The sequence below is a fragment of the Vulpes vulpes genome, chromosome 8 (assembly GCF_048418805.1).
Source record: "Vulpes vulpes isolate BD-2025 chromosome 8, VulVul3, whole genome shotgun sequence".
Classification (NCBI taxonomy): domain Eukaryota; kingdom Metazoa; phylum Chordata; class Mammalia; order Carnivora; family Canidae; genus Vulpes; species Vulpes vulpes.
The window spans coordinates 57,229,318-57,241,426 of record NC_132787.1 but is presented as its reverse complement, the minus strand read 5'-3'; the positions used below and the strand labels follow the sequence as shown (position 1 = coordinate 57,241,426).

Sequence of the window (12,109 nt, the reverse complement as noted above, 5' to 3'; positions counted from 1 at the left end):
CCTGGTGACGTAGACATTTCCCCACCTATACCGGAGGAAGAGAGCAGAGTCAATAAGCAGAAGAACCAGTTTGCTCTGGGGTTTCCTGAGTCCAAGCACACTCTTTCCATTTGACCCCATGGAGTAGTCGGGAATGTAATGGTGAGGGGTGAGTGGGTCACGGTAACACGAGAAATCACATACCTGAAATACCAAAACCGATGATAAGGGCAATGGCTCCAGCCAAAATAATGATGACGCTAATAATGCTATGGAGAGATAGAGAAACAGGAAATTACTCTTCATTTCACTTGACATGCCACTTTGTGACTAGGGTTTGTGTCTGTCATTTGTCAGAGGTCTACAGGGAGCATCTCAGCCTGTCTTCACCAGAAGCCCATTCCTATTAAGAGGTGCCACAGAAAGGAATTGTCAACAGTCCCTTTCCCCCTGGGATGCTGGGAACGATGAGAGGAGTGACCCTTTTACCTGAGTTCGTGTGTCATCTGACTGTCCTATTTCCAAGTTGGGAGAGACCATGTACCAAAATCGTTGGGGCACTACTGATGACATCTCTGTAGTGCCAGGTGCCACTGGAGGGGTTCCAGGTACTCAGCCCACACAAAGCATTAATGTCCATCAATGATCTACCTGTCTTGTCTCCTTCCACCGACTTTACACTCCACTAAGGACGACAGTCATGTTTTTGCCTGTACCTTCTTCTCATCCCTAGTTCCCTCTCAACCCTGTAGATTCTCAGTGGCAGTTTGTTTTCTCTTATTTAAAAAGTAATAGGGCACCTGGCTTAATTATAATGTGGCTGAGTTGGGTAAGTGTCTACCTTCAGTCCAGGTCATGATCCTAGGGTCCTGGAATTGAGTCCCGCATCAGGCTCCCTGCTCAGCAGGGAGTCTGCTTTTCCCTCTCCCTCAGCCTGCCATGCTCCTTGCTTACGTGCTCTCTATCAAATAAATAAAATCTTTTAAAAAATAAATAAAAATTAAACGAATGCATATCTATTACAGAAAATTTAGAAGATACAAAGAAGTTAAAAAAAAAAGACAACAAAATAACCTGCAATGCCATCATCCGGACACAACCATGGTTAGCTTCTGGAGATGTATCCTGCCCGTTTTCAATGAACCAAGTAACAAATAACATTTGGGGGGGGGGGGAGAAAGTATTGTTTGTATTTGCTAAATGCTAGAATTACTTGGCAGACATGTTGTTCTAGGCACCATTTATGGATTATATCATTTATCTATTCAATAACCTTGCGAGGCAAGCAAATTTATCATCTCCATTTTACTGATGAGGAAATGACACAGGGAGATTAAGCATCTTCCCTTAATTCGCAGCGCTGGTCGGGGAGGGAGTAGATGAGTGCAGACGCCGGAGACGGATTCTATGCCCAGCTCTGCCCGCTGCCTCCAGGTGGGCCTGGGCTCCTCGAGGGGCACCAGGTTTAGCTGCTGAGAGTGACTTGGGCAGGACAGAAGGTCAGAGCTGCTGTGCCCAGCAGAGGGGTTCCCGGGAGCTGGCCCATCGCTGCCCGCCCTTGTGCATAGTCACCAGGCAGGTGTCCTTGGCCACACTCGCTCACTGCTGGCAACTCACACAGTCCCCACACCCACACCGATGTTACTCAAGAGCAAGACAAAAGAGACGCACAGGGAGGCAAAGAATGATGCCACAGAGAGCAAAGGGAAGCCAGGAAGTTTTTACTTTCTGCCCTGAATGGGCTCATTGTACCTGCACACCACATACTGGCCCCCCGCCCCCCGCCCTGGGCTCAGGGAAGGGCCCACCGGACAGAGACAACAGACTTAGGAGAAACAATTTTGAGTCAACAGTTTCCCTGCAGGTCCAGCCATCACGAGGTGCAGCTGGAGAGACGGCAATGGAATAAGCCCAACGAGGCTTTTAGCAATCGGGTGTCTGCCATTGATTCCAAGGGGAGACACATCTGACCACCCTCCCTACGTCGATGCAGCCTCGGTTCTCACTGCTCCAAGTGGGTGAGAACAGCGACACAAGTTCAGCAAGAGGCACCATCTGTCTCCCTCTGACTCCTGGGCCAGAGGGCGGACTTGCATTTGTGAACCAGTGTCTTGCTTACCGTGGACCAACTACTTCTCTCTGAGACTCAGGTTCTTCATCTTGAAAATGGCAATAGGAGTAATTTCTGCTTTACCCGCTCTTAGGTCGTTAGGGATTGAAGTGTGTCCCCCGTGGCCCAAAGTTTGTATTTTGAAGCGCCAACCCCAAGGACTTCAGAAGGTCACTTGACTGAGGAATAGGGTCTTTGAGGATATAATTCGTTGAATGAGGTCCTAATAAAGTAGGGTGGGCCCCTAGTCCCATATGATTGGGGACCTTATAAAAAGGGGAAATTTACCTACACACACACACATTCACACTCACAAACTCACATGCCCAGGGAAAACACTCATGAAGATGAAAGCAGAGATCTACAAACCAAGGAACAACCAAGATGGCCCACAAACCACCAGAGGCTGGTGGGGGACCTGGAGCAGACTCTTCCTGACGCTGCAAAGGAACCGACCCTGCTGACAAGTGGGCTGCTAGTCTCTAGAGCGGCGAGAGAACATATTTCTGCAGGTTAAGCCACCTGGTCGGTGGTTTTTTGTCACAATGGCCCTAGCAAACTTATGTAAAAGGGTTGTTTTAAGATCAAATTAGACAGTGGTTGTGGCATATCCATAAAGGGCTGTTCATATATTGCTTTTTACTATAAACAAGTCTACCTGCAGCTGTTGGCTTTAAGTTTGTTATTAAAAGCTATGGCTTAGGGGCACCTGGGTAGCTCCGTGGTTGAGAGTCTACCATTGGCTCAGGGACTGAACCCAAGGTGCTGGGATCGAGTCCTACATTGGCTTCCCCACAGGGAGCCTGCTTCTCCCTCTGCCTATGTCTCTGCCTCTCTCTGTGTCTCTCACGAATAAATAAATAAAATCTTAAAAAAAAAAAAAAAAAAGCTATGCCTTAACCCTGGGGAGTAGTCCATCTGGTAATAATGGCAACATAATAGTATTTTGATACATCAAAAATACCCTGCACCAGGCTCAGTGCTGGTGTCCAATGAGCATTTTCTCCTTTGTATTATCAAGCACCGTTGAGTAGCTCCTTAATTTCTCTGACATCCCTTCCTTTCTGTCTTCACTGCCCTCCCCCCACTCACCACCATGTCTCCCCAGCATTTTTACAGTGTTCTCCTAACGGTTTCCCTTGTTCCCAGGCTGGACCTCTCCTACCCACTCTTCACACTGCCAGCCTCATGGTGACTTCAGAGTTTCTATACAACAGTGGTGAGGGGAGACAACCTAGTGGGAAGTGGGAGCCGGAGGGATCAGAGGATCAGTGGTAGATAATGCTGAGGCCCCAAGCATGGCTTCTGGGCCAGGCCTGCAGGTTCGAGCCACGGCACTACCGCTTCCAGTCGAGTGACTTCCCGTTCCTTCTTGTTCAGATTAAATGAGTTAACACAATGCTAACACGAGTGAAGTGGTTTGTAAAAATCACTTGGAATAGTACCCGGAATGTGGGAAGCTTCCATAAATATCAGCTCTTCCCTTTCTTATTTCTCGGCTGTGGTTACATAACAAGCACATGCTTCTAAGTTAGAGTATGTGTCTCCTTGGTGGTGCTGTTTGGGGATTAACACCGTCCCCCTCCCCTCCCCACTCCACTACTGAGCTCTTTGTAAGAATGATTTCAAAACTGAACTATAGTCATAATCGTCCTCTGCTTAAGACTTTGAGTGTCTTCTCCTCTCCTCTGTGATAACAATTCACTGTTTCTTTCTTTTTTTTTTTTTTAAGATTGTATTTATTTATTCATGAGAGACACAGAAAGAAAGGCAGAGACACAGGCAGAGGGAGAAGCAGGCTCCCCGCAGGAGGCCCGATGCAGGACTCGATCCTGGGACCCCAGAGTCAGGCCCTGGGCCGAAGGCAGATGGTCAACTGCTGAACCATTCAGAAGTCCCAATGATTCACTCTTTGATGTGTCCCTCGATGGCCTCTCAAAGGGGGTACGTTGCTTTCTTTCCAGCCTCTGCCTCCCCTCACTTCCCCGGGGTTTCTGCACTCTAGCTGCCCTGAAGAATTGCGCATCCTCCTGCCGCTGGCCTTCGCATATGCTGTCCTCTCTCTCAGGAAGAGCAAAGGCTCCGAACAGATACCTGGCCACTCCGGGGACAAGAAGGCAGGCGACAGTGGAGGTAAGGGACCAGGCGGAGTGCAGCCCCGCATGTTTCTCTGATTGTCTCTCAGCAATTTCTCTAAGCAGGCATCACCTTGAGCTTGGCGCGGCACTGCCATTCCCGTGGGAAACGGCTCAACCTCTAGAGCCTTGGAAAAGGAAGCAGGAGCCCAGAGCAGCCAAATTAAATAATTCCCGTCTGCTGCTTATTAATTTTTTAAGATGTTGAATAAAATATTCGCATAAGGTGTTCTGACATTGCTTTTTGGTTCTTACTTTTCCAGAATAATTTCCAATAACGATGCTGCGGGGACATTTTTAATGCAAAAACTGTCTTTTAACCGCTGCATTGGAATTCACAGTGCACACTTATTAGACACACCTTATGAAAGGGCCCAGGTGGAAAATCAGTGCTTTTGGAGGATCTGTTTAGGAAGCATTGATTAAGTATTTATTGTGTGAATGACATTCCTAGGCAATAGGGAGGACATATAGGGATGAAGGGTCTGCCCTCAAGGAGCTTACAGTATAGCTGAGATAAAACACACACGCACGCACATGCAACATACACAGACACACACAACATAAACAGACATGGACGCATTCATGGGCATATAACATTCACAGACACACACACATGCACACAGCATACACAGACACGCATGCACACACAACATGCAGACACACGCACATGCAATGCAACACACAGAGGCACACATGCAAACATGCACACACAACATGCACAGACATGCATGCACATGCACACCTGTGCACTGCAATAACACTAGACACATATGGGCAGGGCGTCGGTAAAGAGAGGAACATATTCTCACAGGAATCCCAGGGAGTAGGAAGTATTTTAAATCTGAGTGAAATAGGGGAATTCAAAGTGTATTTCCATTAACAAATTTCAGAGAAGGTTAAGAGAAAGGCTTCATTGAGAAATATATTTAGCCAATTCATGCTGCTACAGACTGTCTCTCTAAGGCCGAAACCCAAAGAAAAGTGGTATTTCTGCTGCCTGCACAGGGTCAGGACACAAGCATCCTACTCAGAGCTCTGGGCTGGGAGAAGGGGCTTTCAGGGGCTGCAGGACTCAGAGCCTTGCAGGGGGATGGGGTGGGTAATCGGATTCCACCAAACACGTCTATACCACCTGAAGATGGCCTTGTTCGGTTCCCTCCCACGTCTTTGCTTCTGCCGCTGTTGCCTTGAAAGAAATTAGGCATTTCTGTGATGACATGCTATGTGTGTTCCAGAAAGGCCTCATGCTGTACAAAGTCGCACAGTAGAGGAGCCAGGCTTGTGGGGAGAAAAAGGGTTCAGGGCAGAGCACTCAAAACCTACATGACTTTGTAATCAGTCTACTAACAGAAACAACACTTGGAACATCGGGAGATGACTCGGACAGCCAAAGCAGACAGCTCAGTAGGGCCAGAAGCTTCCAGGGATATTAAAAATGCCCAGAAATGGGCACCTGGGTGGCTCAGTAGTTGCACATCTGCCTTTCGCTCAGGTCATGATCCCAGGTTCCTCTGGGGAGCCTGCCTCTCCCTCTGCCTGTGTCTCTGCCTCTCTGTGTCTTTCATGAATAAATAAATAGAATCTTAAAAAAAAAGTAAAAATGCACAGACACTATTGAGGAGACACTGACTGAAGGTACCATGAGCAAGTGAGTTTTCTGGAACAGAGGGTACCTGGAGAGGTGAGCCTAAGATGTGTTTCTCTGGGGAGGGAGCCCCAAGTACAGGTGTCTATTTAAAATTTTTTGAGGAAATCACGAACCTGAAAGCCACACCAAGCCACAAAGTTCCATGTGGCAGGAGGCCACAAGTTCATCCCCACCCCTGTAATAGCTCCTCTAGCTCCGGTTCCCAAAACAAGGGCTTTCTGGATCTGCCACACAGTGTATAGGGCACACATTCTGACAAAGCGCTCTCTGTTTGATCCAAACATTAGTGGTTTCTATGTTTTCTGGTTTCTGCCTCCTTCCCAAATACGAATGGAACCGAGAGATACCACATTCCTTCAGATCGTCAGCTTTCCTCCACTTGAATAAATGATAAATGATTAAAACTCTGAAAAGTCAATTAAGTTAGCACACGTATGATTAATCTGAATAAATTATACTTTTAAATTAAATATATCAAGCAGAGTATTTGAGTAAATCAAGTAAATATTTGAATAAATCAAATACATTACTTTGTTCAGAAACTAACCGAGTGACTGAGTTTATAAAGAATACTGAAATTGAAGACATTTTAGCCTATCCAAAACATTTCTCTTCTCTCCATCCCCCCCATAAAAGGAGAAAAGGAATTATTTTTAAATACCACGTGGAAGAGAGTGTTGGGCTTCAAGGTAAAATGATCTATTTTCTAGATATTGATTACTACCGGTTTTAGGTTTCTGAGGGGCTTAGATTGTTGTCTCCTCAACACGTTTTCCCCATCTCTATAGTCCCCTGCTTTATCTCTTTGTATTGGTACAATCAGGGCCAGTATTGATCCGGGGAACTGAGAGCATGAGCATTTGAAGTGGTAAATGGAGGGTCAGGAAGCAATTGGCAAAAAGGACACTGTTTTGTGGAGCTTTAGCAGTGTGTGTGGGAGGGCGGGCCTCCTGGGAAGCCTTGCCCTGTCCACACTGCTTTCATGGTAGTGGACAGCATGGCTTTCTGTTTGGGGAAGACGTTTGAGAAAATTGCACAGAAGAGACTTGGGTGCTTTTGAGTATCAGGTTGAGGCATCCCATCTTCCTTCAAGCTGAGAATCATGACACAGTCTTATGGGGAGTCCTCCAAAGCACAGGCCTCAGGATTACATCCTGCCTGGGCCTCAATGCCACAAAACCAGGAAGACATGACCAGGAAATAGATTGCATCTTGCACGCCAACTTCTTCTGAATGATTGATAGTGATGGCCTTGGATATTGTTTCGGAGAAGATTGCAAGACCGCCTCTGGCAGGAGAGAATGCCACCACCGATGAGTGATTTCTGAGTGGGCGTGTGGCCCCGAGTGCCATCTCTGGGCTAGCAGCAAAACATGAAAGGGGCTCGAACTGACCACTGGCCACAAACTACCAGGGTCTTAGGCTAATTTAATAGCAAAGTAATGACAGTAAAATGGCGACATTAGAGGACACTCATCTGTGCACATTTTTGGCCGATGCTTTAAGAAGAACATGGATTAACATATTTGTTTAGGACAGGGTTTCTCAGGCTCAGCACTATTGGCTATTTGGGCCAGATAATTCCTTGCTGCTGGGGGCTGTCCTGTGCCTTGTAGGATCTTTAGCAGCTGGCTTCTATCTTTAGATGCCAGCAGTAGCTCTGCCCCTCTGGTGAGAACTTAAAAGGTCTCTAGACATGTTGCTCCAGTTGAGAACCATTGATCTAAGTGGGACCAGCATGGCGATGTGATTAGAAGACATTTCTTTTGAAGAAGACTTGAAGGAACAGGGGTAGTTTAATTTAGAGGAGTCTAAATATAGTGACGATCATTTTAAAAACTGAAAGGTGCCGTATAGGCTTGTTCTCTATCACTCTGGAAGAAACGAAGCCAATAGGTGAGAATTGTAGGAGGTTAGATTTAGATTCTGTATATAGAGAAACTTTCCAAGGGTGCTCTCTGGTATTGGCTTGATACTGCAGTTTCCTGTCACGGGAACTGTGCCTACAAGCAGGGACTGAGTAACTACTTTGGGGCACCAGAGAGGGGTTAGAAGAGTTTTGGAAGTCCCTTTCAGATAGTTAAAAGATACCATAATTTGATATTCCTTGGGATTTGCTCTCGCCTTGCCCTTGCCACAGTTACCTATTCTGTATCTGCTTCCCAAAACCTATATTAATAACATAATGATGATAGCTGGTATTTCCTGAGTGCATGTTGTCATTTATCGCATTTAATTTCCACAACAACCCTATGAGATGGGTACTGTTATCTTTCTTTTCAGATAGGGAAACTGAAGCCACCCTCATCCAAGTGCTCACCCTAAGATTATTAAATTAGAGCAGGATTAGACTTTGGTCTAATTTCCCATCACCCATGGCCTTAATATACTGTATGTTATACAAATCCAAAGTTTTCTAAATCCCAGAGTTCAAATCAGTTTCCAGGCTCATGTTTTGTATAGTTGTAACTGACGGAAGGACAACGTGCCCGATCTTGCACAGATTTTTTTTAAAGATTTTATTTATTCATGAGAGACACAGAGAGAGGCAGAGACATAGGCAGAGGGAGAAGCAGGCTCCGTGGAGGGAGCCCAATATGGAACTTGATCCCAGAACCCCGGGATCGCGCCCTGAGCCAAAGACATGTTCAACCACTGAGACACCCAGATGCTCCCCAATCTTGCACAGATTGAAGAAGTCCACCTCTCTCATGTGGTATCTCTGGTTTGAGCCTCTGGAAGGAAAATCGAAAGGAGGGAGTAGTAACAGATGGAAAAATACAAAATGTTAGCAGACAGATACCTCTCCCTAAACAGTATCTGAGTTTGCAGCAAGCCATTCTTTTTATTCTTTGGCCACTCTATTTATACCTGTCCGCTGATTGCCCGTGAAGCACATATTAGCATTTCATCAACCTTGTGCACACTGTTTTCCAGTGGCACAAACGGAATGAGACAAAAGTCAATCTAAGGTTGATTGCCAGTCTTTCCCTAATCATACCTGTGTTTCCCATTCCTCCTTATTCTCACTGGAGAGCAAAAATGCATTTCCAGAAGACTTCTCCAGCAGTATAAACTGGTCCCGTTGTGTTTAATAACAAATATACTTCAGAACGTTTATGAACCTCCCATGAAGTGTCTGAACTGTCAGAAAAGCCAGGGATCCCCGAAGCAGTCTGTGTGGTCTGAACCGAGACAGTCTAGTTGTTAAGTTTTCCAGACCAAAGCCTGGGAGAGATTTCCAGAGGCGTTCACAGTACCTGGAGTGAAATTTGGCCACTAATAAGCACATCCTTCTCATGACTAGCGGTGATTTGGGGGCTGCTCTTCTAGCATGCACGGCCTCCTTCCCACCTTGTCCCAGATCACCTTGCCCTCCTCACCCCTCCTGCTGAGCCCAGTCCAGATGAGGGCAGGGGCACTGCTCAGTGGCAGCCTGGTCATCTCTGGAATGGATGGAACAAAGGGGGTGCTTCTATCCTTCTCTGCTTATCACCTGCACGGAGAACCTGGCAGCCTTTTCCTAATGAAGCCTTGATGGGAGCAGGGGGCTCGTATAATGGAGCCATGCTGCAATTCATTCTATATCTACGTCCAGACTAAGCACCACTATCACCCCAGGATCACTGTCAGGGTCAGAGAAACAACTGTGCTTTGTATCGGTATCAGTTATTATTTCTAAATTATTAAGGCTAATTCTTATTTTTAACCCTTCTCCCTCCAATGTAAGTGATTTCTCATGGCTTATAGATCAAGGTTTACATTTTGCTTAGCATTGAAGACGATCGTAAAATGCTCCATATGATTGATGTGACCCTGTTCTCCCTCTGGAGCTGTGAAATCTTAGCAAACCAATCTGTGCATTGCCTCCTGTTGCTCCCTGACTAGAACATTCTTCCACCACTTCTCTGGCTTTGAAAGGTGGGCCCCACTCAAAGCCCAGGGTGGCTCTGCCTCGCCTCTGACACCTTCCAGAAGGCCTCACCCAGAGGATGCTCTCCTTTCCCTTTCATTAGTGGGTTTAAGGGGGTGAGGCAGGAAGGGGAACCTTATAGGGCAGGGCCTGAGGGAGACAGGAGGGCCACTGAGAAGGTTGATGGGGGAGGACAGGACAGTCTCAACCACTCTGGGCCGTGTACATTCCCCTCTACCCTTTCTCTCTGTCGGTCATGGCAATCTGGGCCTCAGGCCGAGGGGTGGCCCACGGAGCGGATGATCTATAGTCTAGATTACCCTGCAACACCCGAAAGCCCCAGGGACAGTGGTGATGTTTCGTTCCTTTCTTGCCTTCAAGAAACCCATGGTATCACGGGAGAGATTTAGAGAAGTACTTGGGCTGTCTTCTCTCAGAAGGCCTAGTCCTGGGATTGGTTCACTGTTTATTCATTAATAAACCCAGAACCAAGTATATCTGTCCCCCTAAGAACTTGACTCAAGCACATATACCTGTCACAGGCAGTCTGATACCTCTATGTTCTGAAACGGGATGCAGTGTCATATTTGTACACCCCCTGAGGCTTCTGTCATTGACTCTATTTCAGTCATGCCATGAAATCTCCCCATTGATAAGCAGACCACTGGATCCCAGAAATCAATAGGGATATGTCGTTCAATCTTCCCAAAGTCCTACCCAGAGTCCCCCCACAAACCCTCATCTGCCAGGCCCCACATTCTCATTGTGTAGACATGGGTACAGCTCTGCAGGGGTGGGGATGAACGTGTGGCAATTAGACAGCCTGTCCCAATCCTTGAGGGCCTGGCCTGCTGGAGCTGAGCTCCTAGCCACAGACCCTGGGGCTACTCTCTCTATATGACAGGCCTTGGCTGCTTATTCCAAGGATGCTTGAGGAGACATACCCTGTCCTAGGATCCACAGTCATCCTTGAGTTAAACTCCTCTGTGGATCTGTTCATCTGTAACAGACACAGAGAAAGTTTCCCTGGCCTTCCAACCTAGAATCTGCACCCTGCTTGTGCCCTGGAGCTGGCTTTGAACCCAAGTCCTCCTTGTGATTTCAGACGCTGCCACCCGGTCTTTTCCCTCTGGTCCAGCCTGACTTCTGGGGCACAGTCTTAACTTTCTCATGTAGACTCCTGGTTGCTGCATTCCCAAAGGCAGGGACTCCCAGCCTGATACTATATGCAAGAAGGTTCTGCTGTGTTCTCCTGTATTTGCTCCCAACCCACCATCTGAGACCCCATGGGCCACCCTAACCCATGGCAGGCCCAGAGTTTGGCACTAACCCAGGGATTAATGGGTTACTGGGCTACTATGAAACACAAAATTTCTGTTTTATCTTCTGATTTAGACCTCAACATATTTAAATACTGTATTTTAGTGAAAGCTTAAAATTTGAATCTAAATCTAAAATATTGATTTGAGCATTAAAAAGTAAAGAATGTATATGAATTCTGAAAGTTTCAGCAGTTTGAACACAAATATAAGCTCAAGAAGATGTAAATAAATGTGTGGATCCTTCATTCCATTTCTTGCCCCATTTCTGGCCCCTCCCTCTAACCTACTCTGGGCCCCTAAAGATGCCAGGCTGTCTCTTCCCTCTGTGTTTTATTCAAGCTGTTTTTCCTGTTCTTCGACCATGGTAGGAACTTAATAAATGTTTGCTGAATAAATGCTTCACCTTAGAGAAGTCTTCCCTCAGAGTATCTAGCACATAGTATTTAAAAGTTGTTGAATTAATGAATAAATCAAATATCCATGCTGTGTTACTAAGGGAAACTAATGCAGTCTTAACTTTTGAGCAGCCTTTTATGGGAGAAATTATCATTTATATTCCTCTCTAAAGGAAGATAATCTTTTAAAAAATTAGGGTCTATGAAATCTTGCTGGTGCCTGAATTCTAACACACCGCCTCGGAGGGCTGGAAATAGAAGACCTAGTTGGCTGGTGGGGGCGGGGGCAGGAAGCAAACCTGGAAATGGAATTAACTGATAACAGCCATGCTTGATCATTTGTTAAATCTGGGTCTTTTCAGTCATCTCTCTCTGCAGATGACTTACAAAATAGAGGTGCCCCTCTAAAAAAAAAAAAAAAAAAGGAACTTGTTGCAGAATGAAAATTTAAATTTCCAGCAATAGTGAATATAAATATTCTTTAAAAAATAACAGTCGTACTTAAAAACGCTTTACATGCTGAATCAAACAAAAAACCCCCATACACGTTTTTGAACACTTGGTTTTGCTGGTAAGAGAGTAGGAGAGATTAGCAGAGGCTAAA

At 46.1% G+C, this 12,109-nt stretch overlaps 1 protein-coding gene across 6 annotated transcripts in view; it reads right to left on the bottom strand.

Annotated features, from left to right (window-relative positions):
- VTCN1 (V-set domain containing T cell activation inhibitor 1) overlaps positions 1-12,109 on the bottom strand; it is a 58,138-nt gene that overhangs the window by 24,338 nt on the left and 21,691 nt on the right. For 4 of the 6 annotated variants that reach the window (XM_025994644.2, XM_025994646.2, XM_072766786.1 and 1 more), the window contains exon 2: positions 184-248. The exons of the other annotated variants lie outside the window; for them this stretch is intronic. In XM_025994644.2, coding sequence (XP_025850429.1) covers positions 184-248 — 65 coding nt within the window. The remainder of the gene's footprint in view (positions 1-183; positions 249-12,109) is intronic. 6 annotated transcript variants of the gene reach the window in all.